This window comes from Chelonoidis abingdonii, chromosome 2, assembly GCF_003597395.2.
Source record: "Chelonoidis abingdonii isolate Lonesome George chromosome 2, CheloAbing_2.0, whole genome shotgun sequence".
NCBI lineage: Eukaryota > Metazoa > Chordata > Testudines > Testudinidae > Chelonoidis > Chelonoidis abingdonii.
The window spans coordinates 74,561,409-74,589,133 of NC_133770.1; the positions used below are offsets into that span (position 1 = coordinate 74,561,409).

General features: G+C 43.8%; 1 protein-coding gene across 2 annotated transcripts; it reads left to right on the forward strand.

Annotated features, from left to right (window-relative positions):
* Positions 1-167: 167 nt before the first annotated feature.
* Positions 168-26,731, forward strand: NR1D2 (nuclear receptor subfamily 1 group D member 2). Of its 2 annotated transcripts, XM_032781168.2 has the most exons (8): positions 168-582; positions 7,072-7,332; positions 10,635-10,723; positions 11,537-11,681; positions 13,198-13,802; positions 15,588-15,773; positions 20,227-20,437; positions 22,534-26,731. In XM_032781168.2, exons 1-8 carry the CDS (start codon positions 567-569, stop codon positions 22,728-22,730), a joined length of 1,710 nt encoding a protein of 569 aa, XP_032637059.1. In that variant the 5' UTR covers positions 168-566; the 3' UTR covers positions 22,731-26,731. The 2 variants fall into 2 exon arrangements, with proteins under 2 accessions (XP_032637059.1, XP_032637061.1); XM_032781170.2 differs by lacking the exons at positions 168-582; positions 7,072-7,332 and adding an exon at positions 9,984-10,073.
* The last annotated feature ends 994 nt before the right edge of the window (positions 26,732-27,725 follow it).

A 27,725-nucleotide genomic window follows, 5' to 3' on the forward strand; every position in this document is an offset into this window, starting at 1 on the left:
TCCCCACTCCGGACTGGGGGGAAATGTGTCACTAGGTAAAGCGGTAGCGACAGGGAAGGAGGAGGGAGGCAGCGGCCGGGGGAGGAGCTGCCTGCCCAGGGGGAGCAGAGGGGACGGCCCTGGCCCGAGCGCGAGGAGGGAAGGGGCCCGCGCAGGGAGGGAAGCCAGGGAGAGAGGGAGGAGGTGGTGGTGAGTCACATGGTCAGTGCCGCACTCTGTGACTCCCCTGTGTCTCAATCGCTTTTGTTGTAAAGGGGAGGAACCCGAGGAGCGAAGCAGCAGCAGCAGCCGTACCAGGAGCCAGCCCAGCAGGAAACCTTCCCAGCCAGGCTCTTCTACTGCTGCTGCTTTGCACACACGCCCAGCCAGGGCTGGGGAAGAAGCGGCCCCACTGCAGAGACAGCCGCTGTACTGTGCCGGCTGGCGGGGAGCCTGGGGGCACATGTAGAAGGGCAGCGGCGAGGAGCAGGAGAGTCGGGGTGCTAGTCCTGCTTGGCCGCAGAGTACCGCGTCCCCCAGTCGGGAGTTTCACGGTCCCTGGTGTCGTCTCGTCGGAGGAGAAAAGTATGGAGGTCAATGCAGGTAAGAGACTTGCTAAGCTCAGCTGCTAGTACGGGGTGCTGGTGTGGGGAAGGGGGAAGCCCCGGGGTGGGTGCTTTGGGGTCAAAGGGGAGCGCGCTGTGTTGGTCACGGGGGGATCTGGGGTGCATTTGGGGGTGGGTGATCAGCGAGCCCCATGTTAGTGTCGGATGGGTGGGTGAATGCCTGACCGGGGAATGAGGGCACTGGAGGGCGGCTGTCAGGGCAGCGTATCTAGTCAGTAGAGCGTCTCGCGTGTGGGCTGGGCAGCTACCCCCCATGCTGTGGGATTTGATCCCCGGTTGGGGGGGGGGGGGCTCTTCCTAGCCTGTGAGGGTTTAAAGCCACCACTCCTCCCGCTGCTCTTGTCCCGTTTGTGTGGTGGACGCTGGGGAACCTGGGTTGCAGTGGCTGCCTCCCACGGACTGATACGCGCTCCCCCCCACCCCTTCCTTGCGGAGCCCGTGGCCGGTGCCTGCCCTTCCTCACATGGACCCGCTTGCCGAGCCATGTGTGCCTTCTGTTTACGTTCCGCGCTGCGTGCTCGCTTATTGGCCGTGCGGGGCTGTGACGTAGTGATTGCATGATAGGGCTGGGGCGGGCCAGCTGGGTGGCTGCCGGTGCCGACACGTGAGGCCCGCAGGAGGCCGCCGTTTTGGTGACCTACATTCATCGGGGGTGACGGGACGGGGCGCGGAGGGGACACGTGGGGCAGATGAGGCCCGATCGCTGCGGCGCTTATGACCACGCCTACCGGAGCGCCGGGGGGAGGGGTCTGCACCGTTCTGACCCCGCCCCCACAGGTGTTCTAGTGTTCTTACCGCTCGCCTTTTGGAGCGGGAGGCGCCGCTTCTAGGCGTTGCATTGCAGCCGGGGTGCTGGGAGGGTGTTCGTTCCCCCTTCGGAAGGGGGCGTGGCTAGAACCTTGGAACACGGAGGGCGACTCCGTCCCGGTGGGGCGTGGTTAGAATGCCCGCAGAGTGGGGCTGGGGGTAGGGGGCCGCTGCCCCCTTCCATTCACTAGGTGATTGCGGCTGGGGAGGGGGCCGGGAGGAGAGACTGGGGCAGGGGAGAGGTGTTGCTCTTGTTCCCCCCTCCAACCCCTCCCAGTGCCTAGTGCTTGCCCAGAGATCTGGCGAGTAAAAGTGCTAGGGTACTTAGGATCCCTGAAGTAGGGTGACCAGATAGTAAGTGTGAAAAATCGGGGGGAATAGATGCTTACGTAAGCCCCAAATATGAGGACTATCCATATAAAATAGGGACATCTCGTCACCCTCCCCTGGCATAGGGTTGAACCACAGGTGGCAGTCTTACTGGCTCCTTGCAGCATAGCATGTTGTATTCGTGTGCCTGCCCATGTGATTGGAATGAAGACACGTTTAAAATTCTTCTCACGTGGACAGGCTCTTGCAACAGCAAGACTATAACAAGTGAAAGAGGGGCACAGACTCGCCTTTGCTGATGGTTGTGCTCACGTAATGAGCCCAGCAAGTCAGATGGCTGGACACGTCCAGATTACAGCGTGTTACACAAAAAGATCCTGGGTCCTGCCTGAGCATATGGGAATTAGAATGTTTGTCTGGGCTTAATAGGAAGGTGGGGGAGTTCTGGCTTTACAAAAATAGCAGAAAAGTAATTGCCATGTAAGGACTTAATGGCTCTTGCGTCCTCCCTTAAAATAAATTGAGTGAAAAGGCTGGGTTTTATTATTCTATATATAATAGCAGCTGATTATGTAACAGCTCCTGTGGCTCTAGTGAAAAACATTGGGCAGTGCTTTATGAAACAGAATTAAATTGACTTTGGAAGGACGCATTTACTGTGCCAGCAGCTAAATAACCCTTCGTGTGACTCTGCATCTAGAAATTATTTCAGCAAGAGCTGATAATTTAATGTGCCAGTTTTGCTGTTTTCAAGACTATTTCTTTGCCCTAGAATGGGATGATTCCCTTTTAATTGAACCTAAATGTCATACTTTGTACAGTATAAAATTCTTCATAGCAAAAAGAACTGTTAACTTTCCTTTTTTTGCCTGAAGTCTTCTCTTTGTACCCTATATCATTTCAATTATTTTCATGGTTAAACTTTTATGTCAAAGATGAAAGGCAGATAATCTAAACTTTTGCAACAACAATAGAGACTGGTACTGAAATAGCATCTGGGTAGGATGAACTCTGATTTTTGCAAAGATTTAATAATTTGCTGAAATATAAATAACACGAGTCATCATTAAGAAGTTATATAACTTCCTGCTCAAAATACATGTTCACCGTGAGCTGGTGGTAGTATATCATTTGAAATTCTAAATTTCTTTCAGAATCCTTTGTGGCTATAACTAAAATGAGCATCCAGAACTAGTTTCACATCACAACAATTCAGTTTAGAATAAAATAAAATTCCTTTGTCTTCTATGTTAGCAAATTAAATTTTAAGAGTCAAGAAGTTTGTGTCTGCAGCGCTGACTTGTCCATACAATATCAGGACCTGCTGCTTCTGGGAAATGTGTTTTTCTGCACTGCCTACGTGGGTTTTTTCTGAAATGCAGCTATAACCTAGTACTTATAGTCAAATAGAAAAGAATATTAAAATCTGAGCAAAGGATTTCTGAGGAGCCACAGAATCTTCCAGGATAGTCTCAATTTTAATATATTAATAATATGACAGGTAACCAAGAAATCCCTAGCATACAGAAATAGTTAGTATACCCAGTGGGTCTTAGATTTTTCAGTGGGGACTCAGGCACCTAACTGCCCAAGTCCAACATTTAGGCACAACTGGCTTTCACAGAACTAGGGCTCAGCTGCCACCTGATCCTGTAGCCGCTAAAGTCCCCAAGCATTCAAGTCTCCACTGATAAAGTCCCCAAGCCACCTAGGTTTCTGTGGGTGGGCACCCGCAAATCTGCCTAAGGCCTGGCACTGCTGAGCAGCTCAGCACCTAATTCTGGCCTAAGCTCCAGCAGCATTCACAAACGAGGAATTCCCTTGCCTTTCTCAGCTGCCGAGCCCAATCTGGGAGCTGTGGAAAGCGGCTGCAGCATGTCCCTGTGGCCCACGGCTTCCCGCAGCTCCCATTGGCTGGGAACAGCGAACTGCAGCCACTGGGAGCTGCAGGTGGCTGTGCCTCTGGATGGTTAATGTAAACAAATGGTCTCGCAGCCCGCCACAGGATTACCCTGACGGGCTCCACCACTGCTATAGGGCGTGAGGATGAGTCTCCTTCACTGGAGGGGACATGATCGTTTCTATATAGTACTGGGTGCAATTGCTTAGTGTTCCCCACTGTGATTAAGGCGGGAGGTCTCCTATGATTGGCATTTCACTTTTTCTGCTTGGGCTCACATGGAAGGAAGCATGCTTCCCTTCCTTTGTTAACTCAGTAATGTGACTTAATGTCAGGTACAACAGTAACCAGGATACCCAGAGAAAACATGGGTCTGTCCTGTGAATTGCAGGACATTTGGGCCGTGTCTACAGTGGCATAGCTAAGATGCCATTTTTTTCATCACTGTAGAAACTCCACCTCCCCAAGTGACAGTAGCTAGGTTGATGGAAGCATTTTTCCATTGACTTAGCTGCATCTGCCCTGGGGGGTTAGGCTGCCATAGCTGCAGCGTGCAGGTGTGTGGATTTTTCACACTCCTGGCCACCGTAGCTATGTCAAACTAAGTTTAAGCATAGGACCAGGCCTGTGTGTCCCCCAACTGGTTAATATGGGGCTTATGTAATATTTTAGCGCTTCTTTGGTGGAATCTGGTGCACAGCTTCCATTATGATAACATGGCTTATGTCAAGTGCCACCTCTCTCTCTCACACACTACACTGAAAACTTAGCTCTGGATGAACTGATATTTGCAGTATGTATGGTTTATAATAATAACCCTACAGACATGATGTTAAGGAATATACCAGCATTACATTTCAGGACTTGAAAACAAATCCCTGTAAGGTGCATACTTAAGTAAGCACTTGATATAGAATTCCACCTGAACAAAGTTTTGCTGAAGGACTAAGCAGAAGGTAAAAATCTTTTACATGGTGAATGAGAGATTTAAGTTCGAATTTATTTTAATGTTTTTACACCACTATTAAAAAGCAAAATAGGTCCAGTAAAGCTGCTACAGCAATGCTAACAGGTTTAATTAAATTTACAAAAGCAATAAAATTCCGAGTTTACTATCTGTCTTTGATTCTTGTGCCAAGTATTTCAATTTGTATGTTGCAGAGGATCACGCAGAGTTGTAGGAATTATTTATGTATCACAAAGGTATAACAGAGTAGTAGGACAGAGTGGTAGCGTTTATCCTCAAATGTACTATAATTAACATAAGGCACTACGACCCAGGACCCACTGTACTGACTTAAGCTGTTGAGCAAGCACTCCTTGTCATTTGTAGCTTTTACTGACTTAAGGCATATGCCTTATCTTATTCTGGTATGTAGTGAGTCATATGTAAAGGGGTCTTCCACAGCAGTACAAAGGGAGCGGAAAGGGAATTAAACACAGTTTTTCAATAGCTTGAGTTTTGCCAATGAGCTTTTACATTTACCAGTTTTAGTGTGAAATAGCAAATACTTTGTAATGGCTTTTAAAACATTAGGTCTTGGAGATGACAATTGACTTGGTTCTCAAAAGAAGAGTAAAGAATTGTTGTGTCCCTTGCGAGATCATTCATAGACTTATAGGTCAGAAGGGACCAATATGATCATCTAGTCTGACCTCCTGCACAATGTAGGCCACAGAACCCTACCCATCCACTTCTATAACAACCCCTAACCTATATCCGAGTTATTGAAGTCCTCAAATTGTGGTTTGAAGTCCTCAAGCTGCAGAAAATCCACCAGCAAGTGACCCATGCCCCACGCTGCAGAGGAAGGCGAAAAACCTCCAGGGCCTCTGCCAGTCTGTCCCGGAGGAAAATTCCTTCCTGACCCCAAATATGGCGATCAGCTAAACCCTGAGCATGTGGGTAAGACTCACCAGCCAGCACTCAGAAAGAATTCTCTGCAGTAACTCAGATCCCATCCCATCCAACATCCCATCACGACCATTGAGCAGACTTATCTGCTGATAATCCAAGATCAATTGCCAAAATAACTATCTATCATATCATCCTTCCATAAACTTATCAAGCTTAGTCTTAAAGCCAGATATGTCTTTTGCCCCCATATTCCCTTTGGAAGGCTGTCCAGAACTTCACTCCTCTAATGGTTAGAAACCTTCGTCTAATTTCAAGTCTAAACTTCCTAATGTCCAGTTTATACCCCATTGTCCTTGTGTCTGCATTAGTACTAAGCTTAATAATTCCTCTCCCTCCTTAATGTTAATCCCCCTGATATATTTATATAGAAGCAAGCATATCCCCCGCAGCCTTTTTTGCTAGGCTAAACAAGCCAAGCTCTTTGAGTCTCCTTTCATAAGGCAGGTTTTCCGTTCCTCGGATCATCCTAGTAGCCCGTCTCTGAACCTGTTCCAGTTTGAATTCATCCTTCTTAAACATGGGAGACCAGAACATGGAACATTCCTTTGGCATATAACCTGGGGAAGGGACCGTATGAAAAAATAAATCAGTTTCTATGCCTAAAAGAGAGAAAGAAGCTGTTTTCTCCAAAAGTATCTCAAGAGTTTAGGACTAAACAGGCTCCCTGTTCTTCAAGTGGAAGTGCAGTGCCTTGCAAAGAGCGTGGCAACTGAAACTATATTTAAATGCACTACAAAGAGTTGTAATGCACCAAGTGGTACTTAATATAAAAACAGGCCAGGACTGAAGTTCTTATCTTCATGCCCATCCCCTTTCTCCATTACTGTGGACACCACCAACCTCATCCCTGTCTCAGGCCTGTAGCCTGCGTGTCCTCTTTCACTTTGCCCTTTCTCTTACCCTTATCTAAATGATCTCTGCTTCTGTCTCCATAACACCTCTAAGATCTAGTCTTTTCTCCCCATCCAATTTGCACCTCCTACCCTGAATTCCCTTCAGAACACTGCTTCTGAGATCAGGTTTTGATTAGGTTATATCCTCCCAGCTTTGAGTCCCTCCAATGACTCCCCATAATCCACCACTTCAGATGCAAGCTTTTTACGCTTGCTGTTGATCCCGTCCTCTGCTCCCTCTTTTATCTAATCTCATTTTCCATTTTAGGAGGTCAAGTGTGAGGGCAAGGGAAGGTGGGATGGAAGGGGAGGTCAGTCCTTGAAAGCTAATGGAAAGAAATGAGTTTGGGGGAGGGGTTTGAAAGAGGCACATGTAAAGACACATGGCATGCTGCGTCAGGTGGTGCTAGGGTGACCAGACAGCAAGTGTGAAAAATCAGGACAGGGTAGGGGGTAATAGGCAGCCATGTAAGAAAAAGCCCCAAATGTCGGGGCTGTCCCTATAAAATCAGGACATCTGGTACCCCTAGGTGGTGCCAGCTCAGGAAGTGGATCACTTGTGAGCTGTGTACATAATTTGGTATTTCGTCATTACAGTCGTTGCTTTCCTTCTCCCAGGGAGCGTGATTGCTTACATCAGCTCTTCAAGCTCAGCGTCTAGCCCAGCCTCTTGTCACAGTGAGAGCTCAGAGAGTAGTTTCCAGTCATCCTCTTCGCCTGTACCATCTTCACCAAACAGTTCCACCTCCGAGAGCAGCTGTAACAGTAGGAGCAGCGAGGGTTCTGACGGCACGCCAAAGAATGATCAGCTAGATGATGCCGTTAAAACAAGCCGGTCAAGTGCTGCTGGATTGACCAAGGGCCATGGTGGACTTACAAGTATGTATGTTTTGAGGTATTATAAGGCAGGTAAACATGCACTGTCATGCTCCACTGTCTCAAACTGAGCGCTGGTCTTACCTGGCCTGAAGACATTCCCAGCCTTCATTCTGGAGACCACAATTTTCCCTCCACGCTTAATCTCTAACTTCCTTCCTTCTAGACAGCGGTAGCTATGGTGCTCATCCTCTGGCCAAGATGTTGAGCAAACAGCCTCTTGCTAAACAGAAGCCACAACTTCAGCCTGAATCAGCCATCTTTCCAATCTTTTTTCAACCCTACTCCTTGAGCTCAAGCTCATCACCTCTGCTATGTGCCTGAGTTTTACTGATCCAGGATATGAAATGCACTGATGCCACTCCCAGACCTGGAACTGCTTCCTCACAGTGCAAAGTGGTGCCAACAGGCCATATTGTCCTTTGGCCCACAAGTAAGTTTAACTCAAGAACTCTCACTAATTTTTTTTTTTATATATAAAAAGCCCCAGCAGTTTTGAAATTATGTAAGTGCTAAAACAAAGTATGCTACAAGTCTCTCATTGTGCTCCTTTCACTGAAACCTGGCCAAATGTCATTTTAAAAGACAGTTTAATCCATAGGCTCAAACCTTGGAACAAATTCTTATTTCCATCAGTGTTTCTCTTTAATGATTATAGAGATCAATGGAATCATTTTGTAAGTTTATGTTGTGGTAGCACTTAGGAATCCCAGTCAGAGCCTAGGACCTCATTGTGCTAGCCATTATTCATGCACACAAGTTCCTTCACCAGGAACTACTCCAGACAGACACCAGTAAAACTGTGTTCAGAACGTGTGCACTAAGTTCCAGCTACAAGACATTTTATTTTTTTTTTAACCACAAATAAAATAAAATTAAAAGTTGGTATGGTCAGAACTACAGGGGTGCTGGTCGTTGCAGCTATATTGTAGGCTTCGACATAAGCACGACTCCATGGGTGCTCCAGGGTTGGAGCACCCATGGGGAAAAACTGGTGGGTGCTCTACACCCACCAGCAGCCAAGAGCCCCACCCCAACTCACCTCTGCCTCCGTCTCTTCCCCTGAGCACGCCGTCCCCGCTCCTCCTCCGAGCACTTGCTGCTGCGAAACAGCTGTTTTGCAGCATAAAAAGCTGTGGGAGGGCGGGGGGAGAAGCGGGAACGTGGCATACTCAGGAGAGAAAGCAGGGAAGAGGTGAGGCTGGGGTGAGGATTTGGGGAATGGATCCAATACGGGCAGGGAGGGGGCGGAGTTGGGGAAGGGGTTTGAATGAGGGCGGGGCAGGGGAGGAGTCGGTGCGGGGTGCGAGCACCCACCGGCGTGAGGAGAAGTTGGTGCCTATGGGCTTCGACTTGCTTTAGTTACTGTATTTCTGCATTATATATTCTTTGATAATCAAAAGTTTAGCAGTAAAGGAATTTTTAAAAGCAATTTACAAGCTAAAAGTGATCCCCTGTTATTTTTTGTTTACAAGAATGTTAACACTGAATAGTGACTGCAGCGATATATGGATCAGAGAGTATTTCAATAAGTTTTTAATTTGAATTTAATTTTTATTTTCTTCTACCCAAGACAAAATTATTTTTGCCAGTCAAACTTTCTGGACAACCCTCCTATTCAGGGGTGCTGGAACAGTTTTTATAGTAGGGGTTCTGAGAGACATTGAACCAATCTGTAAACCCTGTATAGGATGGAAACCACTTCAAGCTAGGGGGTGCAGCAGCACCCCCAGCACTCCTGGTTCCAGCACCTATGCTCATGTTTTGTGTTTTTATGGCATTATGAAGCCACCGCTAAAGTCTGATCATTGTACTTTAAAAAGGCTTCAAATTATTTAAAAAAATATTTCTCTCCCACCCAACCCTCAAGCAAAATAAATAAATCCAAGATCTTAGTAAGACCGTTCCCCTCCTCTTCTGCTTTGTGCATTGTTTGGCAAACATGGAAGCACTCAATGGGACTGCTCATGTACAGAAAGCTGCTGGTGCCCTTAAGTTTTTGCAGAATCAGCACATAAGAACCTGGAAGTGTAATTGGCTGTAAACAAAATTGAGACTGATTTAACTGATTTTTAGGGTGGAATTTTTTAAAAGCACTTAGCAGACCTATGCAGAGGACAGAAATTCCCTGTCACAAAGGATTTCAAGATTGACATTTGTTCATGTTCTGTTTAGGGACTAAATCTGAACTTTAATGAAACTGCAGTCTCAGATGGCAAATGGTTCCACTGAAATTTTGCCAACCGGCTCTAGTGCTCAGCATTAGTCCAGCTCTGCTCCCCTGAAGTCACTGGGAGAGTTGGCAATGCTGAACTCTATGGAAAGTCCCATTCTTTACTATTCAAGCTGGAACAAAACATGCAAAATATAAAGAGCATAAAAAGTGGCAAGCAAATTGAACTTAGAAAGTCCTTTCACCTCTAAGAATGTAAGGTCCTGTTTCTGCAAATGCATCCCAATGGGGAGGCTCTGTGTGGCTGTGGAGGACTGCCTGCATGGAGTCAATTGCAAGATGTGACCAAAGTTTTTATTAGTAAAAAGGGTAAAATGACTTATTTGTTTGCAACATGTGATTTTGAAGTTAACAGTGTCTTTTAATATTTCTGTTTTTAAGAAAAGATCTTTATTCTCAGTTGGGGAAACTGCAACATTTATATGGGCTTCCTTGTCCTGATGGGAAGACAGATTGAGTCCAAACTTTGGTGACCTAGTTTCCTAAATGATCCTTTTAAAAATTCATAAATGTAAGCAGACTTTTTTTTTCTACCATTGAGTGCAATGCTACTTTTATTAAAAATTCACTGTTATCCCAGTGTATGTGTGTTCTCCCCATTCTATCCAGCTATTCTTCCTAAATTAATCCCTGCTGAGTTGAACTGATTTGCAGTATCTCATTTGCAAAGCACATTTTAAGGGGCAGAAGTGTATTCTATGGGTAGGTCTGCATTTGCAGTGGTATGTAGAATACATACACTGCATGCCCAGCTAGCAGAGGTATGATTAGCAGTGGAGACTATGAGGCACTGCTTAGACAAGTAGAGTAGAGACCTGGCTGAACCCTAGGGTATATACCCTATGTGGCTCTCTACGTGCCCAAGCAGTGCCTCCCTATCTACGCTGCAACGTAGTGTCCCACTGCCAGAGCCTTTTCTCACTGCAGGAAAGGCTTCAGCAGGTCCGCACTCTCTTTCACTGGGGTGTGTAGCTACATGTACCCTACATACCGCCACCAGTGTAGACAAGGCCTGTGAGGCAGAATGTTACCATTGGATTTTCATGCCCACTTTCTTCTGTTATATTTGTAGAATTTAATGGCATGGTCCTCCTGTGTAAAGTCTGTGGGGATGTCGCTTCAGGATTTCACTACGGTGTTCATGCTTGTGAGGGTTGTAAGGTAAAGTATAATAGTCTCCTTTCTGTTGTGGATGCCGACTAGTTTTCAAGTCACTGGGTAGTTAATAATTGGAATCATGGGGTAAGCCGGTGCTGAGGTTGAAAAGTTAAATTCATATTAATCTAATAAAACATTAATCTGAGAAGTTTAAAAATATACGCAGGTTACTTTAAAAAGACAAGCTGCTTGGGAATATGCCATGCCTTCCCATGGGAACAACTAAACTGGTGGCCTACATGTCCACTGATGGATCAAAGGTCTGTTCTCAGACACTAGAACACCATGAATGGCCCATTTTGTGAAGGAGCTTTTGGCAACTATGTGAAAGCCATTTTCTTGAATGGAGGAGGTTAGACATGGTGCAAGAGTGGTCTTGTGGCTAAAATATGGGGCTGGGAGTCAGGAGAGCTGGATTCTATTTCTATCCCTGCCACAGATATTCTGTGTGATCTTGGGTAAGTCACTTAACCTCTCAGCTTTGCTGGTTTCCCCCATCAGTATAATGAGGATAATAATACTGAAAGTCCTTGGATCTTAAGTTTTGACTGCTGGGGAAAATTTTAGAATTTATAGTTAGAAAAACCAGTTTATTGTATTAATCCTGCCGTGTTCTTCCTTACATATTATGCTTCACTGTGCTAGCAAAACTGTCTGAGGGAAAACCGGTCATGAGAAGTTGTAAGGTGCTATGAGTGGCACCTACTACTTATGGCTCTGAAAGTGTATATGACAAAGTGAAGCTTACTTGCAAATGGCTGGATCTTGATAGAAGATTTGACCTGTAAGGTAATAGGTTGTGTTTTTTATCGGCAGGGTTTTTTCAGAAGAAGCATTCAGCAAAACATCCAGTATAAGAAGTGCTTGAAGAATAACAACTGCTCTATAATGAGAATGAATAGGAACAGATGCCAGCAATGCCGCTTCAAAAAATGTTTGTCTGTTGGAATGTCAAGAGATGGTACGTTCCCGAATTGAATAATGACATTGTAAAAGTGAATTGTGCTGCACATGCCTCCCATCTCAAAGAGAATGTGTCAAAGATTGTAAGGAGGCAGAAACAGACAATTGAAGCCCGTTGTACTCGGATGCTAATGTTGTCCCTTACATGTGGATTAGCTAAGTCTTCTCACTGTGTGGCTGTACTAACCACCATATATAAAATAGCCAAGAAAGCCATCCCTTCTCTGAGCATCTGGAGTTGGGATTAATACAATAGGACGCATGACAGCTGCTAGATGGACGGACTTGATGTAACAGTCTTAGTTTATTTTACTGAGTTAAACGGTATTTTAAGCTCTTCTGTGAGCATTAGGCTAGGTTTTGATCTCAGTTACACTGGTGTAAATCCAAAATAACATTCTTGGTGGCAGTGGGGTTATTGTGGAGTTACACTGGTGTAACTGAGATAAGAATCCGAACCTCCTGTCCAGGGTATTGCATACATTTCCTAGGTTTTATTTTTAAACAAGAGGAAATGGCGCCCAGTCTAGCTCTCACTGAAGTCAGTGGAAGGACTTTAATAGGAGCTGGGTCAGGCCCATAGCACACTATCTTTTTATTGTCACTTCACGTAAGGCTATTACAGAGAGTAGAGTTTCAGGAGTAAGTTTTCAGTGCAAGGAGAAAGCACAGAGCTGCACAACTTTAATGGTAACTGAAACTGTACCGCTAAATCTCCGTACGCCTCACCAAAAGTCTACCTCGTGCAGTGGTTTTCAGTGAGGTGCTGAAAAATGTAGATTGTTTGGCTCCCAAAGCACAAATTTAATTGAGCTGAGAACTTCTCCCCCCACCTCCACCTTTTTTCACTTTTTATTTCCCTAAGATTCGTACTGAACAGGAACAAATTTAACGCTCATTGGGCAAATTTAACCTAGAACTTTATTTAAAAAATAGAATTGTGCTGTCATTCTGAGTATCATTGACAACAACCCCTAAGGGGCTGTCTACACTCAGGCTGGTACCTGATCGATTTAAGTAAACCAGTTTAATGAAATGCCAAACTCCTGGGCAAACACACTTACGTTGGTTTAAAACTAGCCCTACAAACGTAAGCTAACATGATATAAACCAGGTTTAAATCAGTTTCCGAGTGTCCACAGACAAAGTTGCACTGATTTAAGGACATCAGTTTTGAAGCACACATTTGGGTGCAACTGTGTGTATAGACCAGGTCTAGTTTGGAGTAACCAAGAAAAGGGACATACAGATACTTTTGTGTTATTTTTCGCTGCCCTCGTTTTACATATAAACAGTGGTGCATAACATGATCGTGGACCCGATTCTAATCTGACACCAGCTTTACACTGGATTAATATTGGTGGAGTTACTGCTGATATATAGCCATGCAGATGAGATTAAGATTAGTGCCTGAGCATAAAAAGGCAAGATTATCAGTTTCGTGTGTAGTGGTTTTCATGACTGAATTTGGTGTGCACCTGTGTAACTAAAATCTTTTTTTTTCTCTTCCTTAGCTGTTCGATTTGGCCGCATTCCTAAACGTGAAAAACAGAGGATGCTGATTGAAATGCAAAGTGCCATGAAGACCATGATGAACAGCCAGTTCAATGGTCACTTGCCAAATGAAACATTAACAGAGCATCAGGAACAAGCGCCCCCATTGTCTCAAGAAGCGCTTACACCCAAACCCCAACAAGAGGTGGAAAACATCAAAAGTCCATCTCCTCCTTCTCCCTCTGACATTGCGAAGGACGAAGTGATTGGTATGGTGACCAGAGCCCACAAGGACACCTTCATGTACAACCAGGAGCAATCCGACAATCCAGCTGAGGCCAGGCAGCCACAGAGCGGGGAAAGAATTCCAAAGAACCCTGAGCAATATAGTTTGAATAGTGACCATTGTAGCAGTGGGTTTAATGACACCCATTATACCGAGAGCGAGCAACATCTTGCTGGACAATACAAAGGGACAAATGTAATGCATTATCCAAATGGCCACTGTATGAACTTTACCAATGGTTATATTCAAAGAATGTGCAGAAGGATCCCAGAAGATGGGTTTTCGGCCAATGAGAACATGAATGTTTACTCATGCAACTCTGGAAGGAGAATGCACCTGGTACAGTAATGTCTGTTGTTGCTGGTTCAGGGAGACTTTTTTGCCATGTGTTTTTAATGATCTATAAATACAGATTGGGCCAAGTGTAGCCCCAGAATCAGTGAAGTTGCACACAGATGAATTTGGTCCAGATAGCACCCAACAGAGTTTAGGGCAAAGAACTGGTAGAGATCAACGGCTTATACTGTGTATGGGATTTGAAATCAAGCAATTGAGATGGTTCTTCTAACAATGCTTTTAGCTGCCAGATAGTCTGTTTTCAACTAAAGCACATAAAATATATAGCTGAAAATCAGGTTATAGAAGGTTTCTTGGAAAAGTGAGCCCTATGAATCAGTAGGTCCCTTTCCACCCTTTTCCTCTTGGGGATACACTAACTTGAAGTGTATTTTAAAAAGTATCCAAGCACAAGTTCTTAGGTGCAACTTTGGCCCTCTGGAAGTCAGTGAGGACTTCAGTGGGGTCAGGATTTCGTCCCTAGAGTCAATCTAGTTGATTTAAATCTGTTTTTACCAGGGTCTTTTAGTACTTGCTCATCTTGTCAGACAGGTCATTAGTTTATTTTATTTTTATTAGGGCTAGGGTTATTTATTTATTTATTTTATTTGAGATCAGGTGTTTTTATGGAAAGTACTTCAGACATTTGGATATGGAGGCTTCTGGACTGTCCACAACAAACCTGTCCTTCTAGCCCTACGACAATTTAAACGCTGAGCCACTGATAGGATTTACAAGGACGGGTCCCTTCCTTTCTTTATCCCCACTCATCCAGGACTGTCCAGTAGCGGCAACATACCAGAAAGCATTTCCTTGTTGCAGCCTCTTTGATCACCCTAACTGACTTAAGTCAAGCAACAATGCTGCATATTTCCCTCCCTTTGCCCCATTTTTAAATAAGCCTTGCAGTAGCTGCCTCTTTTCCTTAAAGTAGACTGTCTTTCTTTGCCAGATAGAACAGACTGGGGAGGGGGAACATAGGAAATAGTCCAGTTTTTGTTCTGTGATGCTCCTTAATTGCAAACCTTGAAGTACAAATTGGCTAAATGCCTCTACCTCCTAGTTTCTGGTGATCCTTGAAGCTTTTCTCAGCTCCCTGAGAATCCCCTTATTTGTAAGCTCTTTGGGGCAGGGATTTCTTTACTGTGTGTGGCCAGTGCCTAGCCCAGTGGGGCTCAGACCTCCAGTTGTGGCTGTAGGCCCTACACGTTACTAATAATTCTCTGTCTTGCTAGTCTGCCTAGATTTCAGACAAGACTGGTGTATCATGGTTACTCTCCTAAACGCTGAGCAGAGCTTGCTCGACACTGGTGTTTGTCTTTTTCTGGAGTTTGTCACAGCTGTCCCTGAGATGCCAACAGGATGACAGCCAGTGTCTGAACATGCTTTCCTATCAGCATTCTCTTCCCCGCCCATTCCAGGAGTAAAAGGGCAGTTTAGATTCTTTGATCCTGGTTTACAGTGGAGTAAGTGAGGGCAGGTTCAGGGATAACTAGAAGCCAGAGAGAGTGAGATCAGAAATGGAGTGTTCAATTTCGAGTCACTGCATGGTAGCAGCTTTCCCTAATTACGTTGTTGGAGCAGCCAAAGTTAGCAAAATTTTAAACCGATATTTAATGAAGCTGCATAAAATGTCCCTAGTACTTAACTAATAAATATTCCTATTTTATCTGTTCCATATGATTAGCATGGTGGTGTCCTGAACAACGAGTATGCTTTTTTCAAAGATTGGTTAAAATGTGGAATATAATTTGAAGAGGGATTTTTTTCTGTGTGTGTAAATTCTAGGTTTGTCCAATGAGCAAGACTCCCTTTGTGGATCCAAGTAAGACTGGCCATGAAGTCTGGGAAGAATTTTCGATGAGTTTCACCCCTGCAGTGAAAGAAGTGGTGGAGTTTGCAAAACGCATTCCAGGGTTCCGAGATCTTTCCCTGCACGACCAGGTCAATCTTCTAAAGGCTGGAACCTTTGAGGTGAGAATCACAGTAAATGCCTTGCCAACATCCTTCATACTTTAGATGTTAGGCTGACTGTGCAGCAATCTTATGCCTTATTAATAGAGATGCATGTGTCTCGATCTGGAATCAAACTTCCCCCAGGGCATGCAATTGCTCCATTAGAGAGATGGAGCCAGATCCTCAATGGGTATAATGGTATATAACCATTAATGTCAATAAAGCTATAGCAGGTTACACCAGCTGAGGATCTTGTTCACATCTGGAGCCTGTTAACTTCACTTAAGCCCTAGCAGTGTTCATAGTTTTGTGTCAGCTCAGCAAAACCTTTCAACCAGAAACCCTTTCCCCAGACTTAGACAGCTGAGAACCTTGCTCCACCTCCTCCCTCACCCCAGAACTCATCATTTGTTTCTTTTAAATAGCTACCTGTTGCTTAGCCTAGAACTAGGGAGCAGTAGGGAGAGGCTGCAGGCATCAGCCTTGCTTCCGTGGGTCTAATCTGAATTATTCATCCCACGGAGGCTATTGTTCTCTGTTCTGCACCTGTTTCCTCTGCTGCCTGAAGTCTCCTGCAGAAAGACCTGATGGGGCTAGAGTGATTCCATCTGCATAAGAGTTCCTCTGGTGGTAACCAGGGTACTGCAGTCACTGGAGATTCCGGTATCCCCTGGTGTCACTAGCTGGAACTTTACTCAGCAATACAGTAGCTACACTGTAGACACTACCTAGTGTCTACAATGTGGCTGATAGCTGGGTCATTAGTAGTGGGCCTTAGCACCACCAGCTCTTTATGATAAGTCGTGCTTGCAGATGGTCATTATGTACTGTATGTAAATTGGTATCAGCCGGTTAATAATGCAAGGACTTCTGATGTGGTGTTACAACTAGTCAGTGTCCCTCACTTGATGACCTTTAGTTAGGGGCCTGTCCTTCTCTGTGTGTGATGCACACTATTATTAGTGGAGTTAAGCTTGCGTGATTGGAGGAGACCTGACCCCACAGAACTCAAGGTCTCGTTCAGACAGGTCTGGTTTCTGTAACACTTATTTTTAAACAGAGATATTGGACTGTGTGTTTACTTGCATTGAAGAAATCATTTTCTCCTGAAAGTTGTTGGGTCTCTTGCTTTCTTCACTGATAATACATTAAACTGCACAGTTCTAGAATGGTCAATTGTTGGAGTGAGAGGCACATGTTACACTGAGAAACTCAGACCCAGGTCCTGGTATCCTCTGTGTTAGTTTCTCTTTACTTCTGACTTCTCCCCCTTCCAGTGCCCTGTCTTATGTTTTCATTACCATACTTGTACTTAGCCCTCACTATTACCTTTCCCCAGCACATCTTTTCCTGAAGTAACTATTAATATTCTTGCTCGAATTATATAAAAAGACTGATTCCTGTGTGAAAAATTCTACACGTTTTAGGCTCCGCTCAGGTTCCACAGAGCAGAGACCATCATCAAGCTGGGGGGATAACTTAAAATAGAACAACCACATTAGCAAGTTTAAACCTTCCCTCTGGCACTTCAGCACCTGAACTTGTGAGCCCCATTCTTCTGTCTTCACACCAGTGATCAGCATCATCAATAAAATGTTTCCCTATGCAAAGGCACTCTCAACGTTCAAACATATCCTTGGAAAATAATAAGTAGCCCTGGCTGGCCACATGCTTACCTTTATTCCCTCGTTTATACATAACAATGTAATGAATAGCTAGATGTCAGTGGGGTGGTGCCAATGTCAAAAGGCCTCTGGGCATCTGGCCAAAATTTAAAAGCAAAACCAAAATTACAACAGGTAAAAGAGATGAACCAATCCCAGGAGTCACTGGAGCTGTTAATATAGATTGAAACATCAGGGAGCCAAATTCTCTAAGTACAGCCTCTCTTTGTATGTGTACAATCACTTGTGTGTAGTTTTGTGCTTGAGTACTTGTACATGAGCACAGACAAGATGCCTTCTAAGAAACAGTCATGCACAAGCACAAAGGGTTGAGGCCCCTTTTAAAAACAGCAGTTTGACGTCCTGTCTAAAATTCCTTTGTGGAGTCTAGATTTTATTTTACACTCTGATTTGAGCTCTAGATCCTCCCTTGGTGTAAACAGGCATAGCCTCAAGCGCTTCAGTTGAACTGTGCTGGTTTACAGGAGCTAAGGAGTGGGCCATACGGTTTGAAGTCCAGAATTAACACCCTGTTCACCTAGAAGAGTCATTATTTTAGGCTAGCGACTCCACGCTTCTGGGGCTCAATCCGGTGAAGTTCTGAGCATTTTCAGTTTCCAGAGAAAATGGTGGCGGCATGGGGTGTTCAGCACCTTACAGTGAAATTCCCCATTGCAGAAAGCCAGCCCCAGACTTGTCCACTGTTCATGGCCCATTTAAACTGTATTTTGAAGGCTTCATTGGTGCATAGGCTTCTGCATGGTGCTAAAATTCACCACAACATATATTTCTTGGGTGTTGAAAGTGAACCCAAACATTATAGTGCTCCTGGGCCAGATCCCTAAGGGTATTTAGGTGCCTAACTCCCTCTTTAGGCACCTGAGTCCACTATTTAGCTGCCAGTTACAACTTGTCAAAATCAGTGCTCAGCTGTTGCCTACCCACATAGAATTTCCACCTGTAGGTGTGTGCAGAGCCACCTAGGTCCTGATGCTGTCCCACAGCTAACAAGCTGCACCGAACCCTTGCTTAAACAGAAACCTCCGTGGGTTCCCCCCAACCGATATCCCCAGTGAGGCCCGCTCCAAGAGGCATTCTCAGAGCACACTTAAGATCCACTGCTAGTCATAAGAGACAACCGGCACGGGGTTAAGTTTGTGTGAGATGGTCACTGCCCTGGGATGTGGGCAACCCAGGTTCAGATTCCTGCTCCAATAAATAGCTGATAAGTGAAACAACTGCAAGAGGAGAGATTGAGCAAGTCCCTAGAAAAGCCAGGAGCCTGGTGGTTAGGGCAGGCACCTGGGATGTGGGTGATGTTGGTTCATGCCCCTGCTCCAAGTCAGGCCAAGCAGAAGCTTGAAATCAGGCCTCTCGTAGCGCAGATAAGTGCTCTAACCACTGGGCGATTGGCTTTGTGAGGGTGTCTCTTGTTTTCTACGAGAAAGGTCTGGGTTTGGGCTACTGAGGCATGGGCTGACCTGGCTTAGGTGCTTTACTCCAGGAGAGGGGCCAGCTAAGAATTCTGAGCAGAAGGACATGCCTAGCTCTAACCTGTCAGTCAGTTGCCTAAGGCCCAGATCAATAGGAGTTAGGCACTTGAATTTCTTTGTGGATCTGGTCCTAAGACCCTCCCCTGCCACCCCTCCAGTACAGTATTTCGCACCAGGCAGCTTCCCCCACAGCTTGCTGGCCTCCAAGGATCCATTTCCTAAGGACCTAACCTTGCATTGTACAGGTGCCCTGGTGCTACCAACAGTCCCTGCCCAAAGAACTTACACACTAACATAGGACAAGAGACAACATGTAGATACAGCCAGATGAGGGGGAGTGCAAGTAAACAGTAAGACAGTACTTGTCAGGCTGACAGGCAGTCTCTGCACACAAGCAGTCAGTTTCGTTTTTGAGAGGGGTGGGGGCAGGAATCAAGGCCATAACACAAAGTAAGTTGGATGTTTTAAAATGAAGTTGGTTTTAGTTTATCCAAGTCAGAAGGTGGCAGTTCTGCACATTATATTTAAACAATGGAACATATTGGGAGTTGTTAAACATTGAGCAAATGGAACCTTGCTAACCATTCTACATGGAAAAGCTTCACAGTGCAGCTGAGAACAAGGAGGTGAAGTTTGACAGTTGTAAATGCTCAAAAAGAGGTGCCGATACCAAAAATATATCCCCAATTGGTAGCTATAGACAAGGTGTAATTTCAAGCTCTGTTGTGTTAGTCTTTCCAAGGACACACATTCTCTTCTTTTCCACCAGGGCTCACTAACATTGCCAGTGAAAACCCAGTAGCGGCATGATACTTTTACAGACAACACACCATGGGCTAGCTCCTCAGCTGGTATAAGTCACCATAGCACCATTGAAATCAATGGAGCTATTCCAGTTTACTCCAGAGGAGGATCTAGATACCATTACTTGCTGCTCACATATACAGGGCAAAGAAAACATTTCTTCTAATACCATGAATATTTTTGTTTGCTCAGTAGCTATAAACAAGTCCTCACACTGATGCATTTGTGAATTGTGTTTTCTTTATGGCTCAGGAGGTCTGAGGCTTAGCTTTTAGCTCTGCTATCCCTCCACCCCCTCCCCTGCCCCTGTCAAACAACAGCTAATTTTCCTTATTCTTCCAGATTTCAGGGAAGTACCTTGCATCATTCTTTAGAGCTAAGTGGGGTACTGCCTATTTCTAATCAAGATGCTAAGTGATAGGAACGGACTATTTGAGTGTTGTAAAATTAGTTTATTTTCTCTTAAATCTATACAAATCTGTCTATATTTTCTTATCTCTCTTTTGCCAGGTTTTAATGGTACGGTTTGCATCTTTATTTGATGCGAAGGAACGTACTGTCACCTTTCTTAGTGGAAAGAAGTACAGTGTGAATGATCTGCATTCAATGGGAGCTGGCGATCTACTCAACTCCATGTTTGAATTTAGCGAGAAACTAAGTGGCCTGCAACTTAATGATGAGGAAATGAGTTTGTTTACCGCAGTTGTCTTGGTCTCTGCTGGTAAGGAAAGAAAGTTAATCTATACCTTTGCCAAACTTCGAATACAGTTGTCATTAGCGTGAAGGCCCCTGTAAAATATATATATATATTAAGCCCCAATTAAGTTGGCTTGAAGGATTTAATGAGCCTTCTCTAAATTCCTGGCAGCCTGTAGTTTAAACTTTTACAGCTCTGGCAAGGGGGAAAAACAGTTCTGATTTGCAAATGTTTAGGACTTTCCTGCTATTACTCTGGAACCCAAACTTCTGTTTAAAAAAAAAGAAAAATATCTAGCTTTTTCTGCTGCCGTCTCACTGCTGTAGTAGAATATCCTTTCTGAAAAGTGTCCGCAGCCAGACAAGTAATAGGTCAAGAGTGGGAACCATGGGTCTGATTTTCCCCTCACTCATGCCAGTTTTACACAGGTGTAACTTGACTTCTGGGAAGCTACTCCTGACTTAGACCAGTGCGGGTAATTGGAGAAAAAGGTGCCTTTTTACCTCAGAGATATCTTCAAAGCCTGGTACATAGTTTAGTAGTTTCACTTTTTTGGGTAAGGTCTCAATCCTGCAATTGGATTGGAACCTGTATTAGCAATAGGGTTTAGTGAACCATACCTTGTGCAGTTGAAGAGCCCATCAAATCTTTAAAAAGATGAACAACCTCAACTATTGAAATCAGTGGGAATTGAGGACACTCAGTTCTTTGCTGGCACTGACCCAGTTTTCCTAAAGTTGTCACTTTTAATCTGTCTGGGACTTGACTAAATACTTTAAAGACCATTAAATTGTGTTTTCTGCTGCTATAAAATACTAAAATGTCAGAGCTGAGATTTGGGCCACAGGTTTTATTCCTGCCATGTCCCAAACTCTCAATAGATTTCTTAGTATCACTGGGAGTTTCCAGGGTGCAAGGCATGCAGGACTGGGCCCTTAAACAATTCCCAGGTTATTGATTTTTGAGTTCACCATCAGACCTAGCAATTCATTTTCTAAGCGCCACATGATAAACTACTTACTCACATGGGTGAGCAGTTACTCACTTGAATAGTCCCACTAGTGAGTATTCTCATTCTCTCCAATGTTGCTGCTGGGATACATTGTGTTTAAAAAACTAAAACAGCACCAGCAGGTGGAGACTGCAGGCCAGCTTCTACAGCTGTTTGGGAATGCTGCTTATTCTCTCCCTGTCCTCCATTTTGCTAGCCAATACATAAGAGAAGCTGGAGCAGTGGCCATGCCTCCCTTCTCATCCACCTTTGGGATTCTATATGCCCCAGGAGGGTAGGGAGGGAGCAGTCCTTGTGCTCTCAAGTGTACTAGGGCTGCATTTCTGCCTGGTCCCATACCTGTGCCATGTGCGTGTGGGGGAGAAGGCTCCTTATATGCTCTCACAAACTGTGCACCCACGTTCTGTATTTGAGACAGGCAGAATCTGCATGGAATAATTTTTCTTGAAAAAGGGAAGGATGTTGAGACATGTAGATAGGAAACATGTTCTGGTGCGGCAGTCTCCTGTGACGTGTTCTGTTATCAGTGCTTGCTAACTAACTATAACCTGAGAAAGGGCCCAGGCCTGTAAAGTGTTGAACTTGCTCTGCTTCCATTCATTGGTGGCTGCCGAGGGCAACAAATACTTGGCTCAAATAGCTTCTCCAAGACGATGATTTTCAAAAACAGGACCTTAGAGCTAGGCCCTTAAATTCTTTCTTAGACCTGATTTTCTGCAGTGCTGAGCACTCGTGGTTCCTGTTGAAGTCAGTGGAAGCTGCTGGGTGCACAGCACCTCCAAATTTTAGTCTATTTTCATTATGCAGCTAAGGCCCTGATTCAGCAAAGCACTTCAGCACATACTTTACCTCAAGCATATGCTTAAATCCATCTCTCTTCAGTAAAGTACATAAGTGCTTTGCTTTGCTGAATCAGGCTGTCTGAGCTTTGCTGAATCAGGGTGTAAATAGGGATGTGGGGAGACTCGCTTGAGGCACCCGGGTTTGAAAGTCTTACCTTATATTTTTTCCTATATTCGATGATTTGGACAACTGACTTTTGATCTGCAAGCTACATCTGCCTGCCTTTTCTCCAACCCTTTTTTTCCCCCTCTCCCTTTCTCTTTAGATCGATCTGGAATAGAAAATGTTAACTCTGTGGAGGCGCTGCAGGAGACACTAATTCGTGCACTAAGGACCTTAATTATGAAAAACCATCCAAACGAAGCCTCTCTTTTTCCAAAACTTCTTTTGAAATTACCCGACTTGCGTTCCTTAAACAACATGCACTCTGAGGAACTCTTGGCCTTCAAAGTTCACCCATAGGCCTTTAGCTCTTATTTATACATGAACTTGACTCATGTTAAGCTGTATATTTTGTGCTAAAATACTTATTTATATGTTTGTACCACTTGTTGGAGAAGAAAACCTCATTGACTCTGAGTGATTGGTAGATATTCCGTAACCCTGCAATAACACTTCAGAGTGAGTACTTTCAGTGGTCAGCAATGTGGCATTCAGAGTTCGTCAAGATACCCAGAATCATCAGTATGTTGACTGTTCTGTTTTTCACTCAACAGAAAGACCTGTCAGCTTCTGCTGGTGAAAAGCAAAAGCACAGTGGCTGTGTGGGAAATGAAAGAAATGACAGTTGGGCTTTCCCATTTCTAACTCATGTAGTCCTGCTTGTCTGGAAGGCTCTTACTAATTCACTCACGGTTTCACTGTTCTTACTCCATGAAATTTCATAGAATATTTCCAATCCACGTCATCATTTAGTGCACATACACATGCCATCTGTATATAATGTAAATAGATACATAGTTGGTGTTAATGACTATATAAAGTACAGAATTGTGTGTGTATATATATATTTGTGTATGTATATAAATTGTTCTACATAAAAATATAGACATAATTTCTTCACAATATTTTAAACTGTGAAGGCATTAAACTTGCAAAAGCAGGTGATCTATGGAAAGAATCAAAATAGATGCACTTTGTCTCTTGCTGAACTAATTATCTGACCATTTATAATTTTTAGAAAACAGCAAATTTTCATTGATACGCTATATTTGTTAATATAAGAAATACTGTGGCACCAGAATCGCAGTCAGGTCCAACTTTATAAGGAGAACTATTAACTGAAAGAGAATTGGTCAGGGTACTGGTTAGATTGATTGACTGTTACAGCTAAGGTTCTTACCTCGTGCAGATAGTGGTTAAAAATCTGTGGGACACTATTCAAGCCTTCAGCACAGTTGACTGCTGGATGAGCAACAGAATCCATCAGTTCCTCCTCAAGAATCAAGGACAAATTTCAGGAAAAGTGTAGCCATCTAATATCCAGATTGCAGGTTTGTTTGGTTTTTTTTTTTTTTTTTTTTTTTGCCTTTTTTTGCCTTTATATGATCTGTGACCATTTCTTTCTTACACTACACCAATTTGCTACTTGACTGCTAAATAAGATTTGACTACATAACTGTGAGAGACACCTTTGTCTTTTCATGTTATTTCCCCCCCAACCTTAATATGTATGTAAATATTGGAGCTGTATACTTTTTAAAGACCATTTTTTGTGTACACAAAACAGGTGCACTCAATTGTTGGTTATCATGACTCGCTTAACAAAACAGAGTTTTGGGGCGTTGGGGCTCTATTTATTCCAGACACAAAAATTTCCAAACTTGAGGGTCTGTTTTGTATTCTGCTGCTTTTCACCCTAGAAAGGGGGTTCCTCATGGAGTTGTTTCTCTTCTGTTATACCAGGAAATGACACCACAGACTTGTGATTTAAAAAGCCAAAGCAGTAATCTTATAGTCATGTTACCGTCATATAATGTGGAAGCAGAAAATGCTCTTTTTACCTTCATGTTTAGTTGACTTGTGTTCAAGTTTGACCCTCTAAGGTCTTAAAATTGTGTAACGCAAACTGTTGTCAACTGATAGAGGGTTGTTGCTGAAGGGTTAATGTGATGTGTAAGGGCACAAGCCCGCAAACCTGATGGCAGAACTCTCATTAACCTTGCAGGTTCATAACACTATGGAACTGCTTCAAAGCCAGTTGAAGTCAATACGAGTCTTCTCAGTGACTTCAGTGGGATTTGGATCAGGCCCTGGAGATCCGATTCTGCACCATACAAGTCAATGGCAGTTTTGCCACTAACGGCAGTGGAGTGAGAGGAGGCTTGGGCTGCACTGTAGCATGACATTGGGCCATCAGTTCTTATGCAGAAATCTCAGTTGAAAGTGATGAGTTCTGCCCAAAAGTGAGTGGCAGTGGAGCCAGACTAAAGAGGAGCTGGAAAGAGTGCAGCGCTATTCTTGCTTTGCCAGAAAGCGGAGGGGCACAGCCTTTCCTAATAGCTCCCCCTCCTCCTCAGCTGGTGGGGTGAAAGCTCTCTTCCTGTTTCAAACTACTTCAACCACTGAAGAACACCCCTGCCCTTTTAAAATGTTTTCAGCAGATTACATTTCTAGGGCATTTCCCCCTCATTTCTGTCAGTACTGCATCCAACCAATATTAGTTTTAGAGCTTCGCTTGTGTCCTTTCATAAATGTGCATTTTAGAATACAAGTGCATCATTTCTTTCTGCAAGGAGTCAAGGTGGCTCTTTATAAACCCTATTTCAAAAGTGATGGTCAAACTAACTCCTGATTTTTGGCGTCTTATAGAGGCCTCTTTACCATCTCTCTCTCTCTCTTTTAAAACTTTTATTATTAAGCCTTTAGAATGTATAACCAGGACTGTGTAAGTATCGCTTATTCAAATTTTAGTTAGTTTCAATATATATGCAATAGCTAGATATTCTGACTTGTGCAATTTCATTTGAATGAAATCTTCCTACATGTAATGCAAACAGAACTTTTATCAGCTGAAAAAAAAAACCCCCAGATTCATGCCAAAAAGGTTTGATGAAAAAGAAGAAGCTATTCAAAATGGCTGTATAACTGAACTTCAAAAAAAAGTTACATTAGCCATGCCTTGTGAGCTCATTCTTTTACTGTGTCACTGGTTATACACTTGTTAAATGCTGAGATAATAATCTTCAGGCAGGACACTTATAAGTACTGTAGATGGGACTTTGCAGAATGATTAATATAACGCACTGTATGAATTTATTGAAATGTTCCTCTGATTTTACAGGTTTAAAAAGATTAAATATGGGCATTATGTTAGCAAACAAAGCTGTTTCCATGCTGTTATGTAGCTCTATACGTGTAAAGTCTACATCGGGGAGGACCAGTACATACACCAAGGCACAGAGAATCAGAACGCCAGCTGGTGTACGGTCAGTGGAGCTACACTGATTTACAGTGGCATAAGATACTGATTTTTCCTGCAAGGTGGATGAATGGTTGGTTAGTTGCAGATGATTTATTATTACAACAGGGTAGGAGTAGCTTTCTGTCCGTTTAATACTAATTTAAAACCTCTTCACTGCATTGTAACTGAGTAGGGTACTTGGTTTGTTTTCTGTAAAACTAGTCTCAGGGAGACAAGTGCGCACTAAAGCAACTGATTAGCTTTGATTTTCCAGTTTAAAATTTGCAGAATGTCAGTGAAGTGTTTATCATTTTAAGCTATCGGTTCTGGAGAGCTGGAAACACAATTTAAAGAGGCACTGTCAAACTTCCCTGAAAATTGTGTAGCTGCTGCTGCTAAACAAAATAATCACACACACTAAAACCCCCCTTATTGAAAGAAAATAGAGAAAACTCTTGCTATTTGGCTTTGTGCATTTGGCAGTATTTTGTGTATTGGCACTGCTTGCCGTGTAGAGTGGCTGGCCACCAAATGCTTCAGTCCTGTAGTGAGCTCCTCGTGGTCTGAAACCTGTGCCCCCACAGAACCTTTGTGACTCCAGCCGTGTTCTGTGCTGATGCAGGGACGGGGCCTGAGGGGAGCCCATTGCAGAATCCCAGCCTCAAGCAGAGCACTTAAGCATGGGCCGTGGGAATCTCACACACAGCATCATGGGGGAGGGGAGGAGGAGGAGGAGTGTGACAAAGTCCTCCAAAAGAGTCAGGGAGCCAGATGAGAAATTACTTTTAACTCATTTGGAGAAACTAACTGGATTTCAAGTTGACAGTGCCCCTTCAAATGAGGATCTTGCCTTGATTTGGTCCCAAATTCTGATTTCCAGTTGTTCATGCACTAACAGAAATAAATGGTACCTTTTACAAGGAAAACGGATCTAATATTGTAGTCAATATCTGGGTACAATGTATTAAATGGACATGGGCATAGACAGTATCTCATCCTGTTTCTGAACCATCATCTAAAACTATGGGAGGTATGGAGAATAAAGATTATTTCTAGCCAACTGCTTTGTGGTTTAATTGTTAAACACTTACCAAAAGTAAGTGGAAGTAATCATTGCATCCTTCCCCTGAAGGGCTTTCCAACCCCTTCATCTGTTTAGGTTGAAGTGAACACAGATGGTGACTCTCCTGAGTCTCCTGTCTTAATAAATTGTCCTCAAGCAACATCACCAAGGTCCACTTGTGTGCTGGTAAACAGGAGGAGAGGCAAATGAAATGTGTTAAGACATTGCAATTAACATGTACAGAAGTCCTGCCTTAGGCTGGTCACACTGTAGTTAAGGTTGAGATAGGTACTCCTTTCTGAGCCCGTTTTCAAACACTCAAGTTATTCCCCAGTTTACTTTTTGAGTTGTAATTGGTCAATTTGTGTGCGTCTGCGTGTGCGTATTTATATATGGAAAAACCATAAAGGCATTTTTTTAGTTAGAGAAAAAACTATGTTGAAAATGTCACATTTTTAATGTTTTTGGGGGCGGTGGGTAAAGAGGGCCCTCTCAGGCCTCAAACCTGGCTTTGTTTAAAAAAAAAAAAATCACATTTAGCAAAATGCCCACCCTTAAGGACTGTGGACCTTGTGAGGGTTACCAAAACATTGGTTAAGATTTTCAAGTTGACATCACCTTCCATTTACTGGTAACAGTTTAGGGTCAGCTTCAGTGCTCATGTGTAACTGTAAACACACAGCAGTGAGGCTGTGCACAAGTTTGAAGCTAAGCCTCACACTTTAGACTTCCTCGTGGTGTGACAGGAATTATTCAGTGGGTGGGTTCCTAACCTCCTCTTCTTGCCTCAGAAAAACTCAAGCTGAAAACTCTCTAGGCTGCCCTTAACTCCAGTTTCTGTTACCTACATCTCTGAGGTGATACTAATAGGAGAGGTGGCCAAAAGCTATTTATAAAATGTAAAGTGTTAGAAACATTTTTCTTGACTGGCCTTCATTTACAGGTCATGTTTTGTAAGCTGAGGACAGGGACCACTACAGGTGGTTGGTGC

Coding starts and splice junctions, on each gene's coding strand:
- NR1D2 (XM_032781168.2), top strand. Junction 11,682..13,197: donor TGTTGGAATGTCAAGAGATG/GTACGTTCCCGA, acceptor TCTCTTCCTTAG/CTGTTCGATTTGGCCGCATT. Junction 20,438..22,533: donor AGTTGTCTTGGTCTCTGCTG/GTAAGGAAAGAA, acceptor CTTTCTCTTTAG/ATCGATCTGGAATAGAAAAT.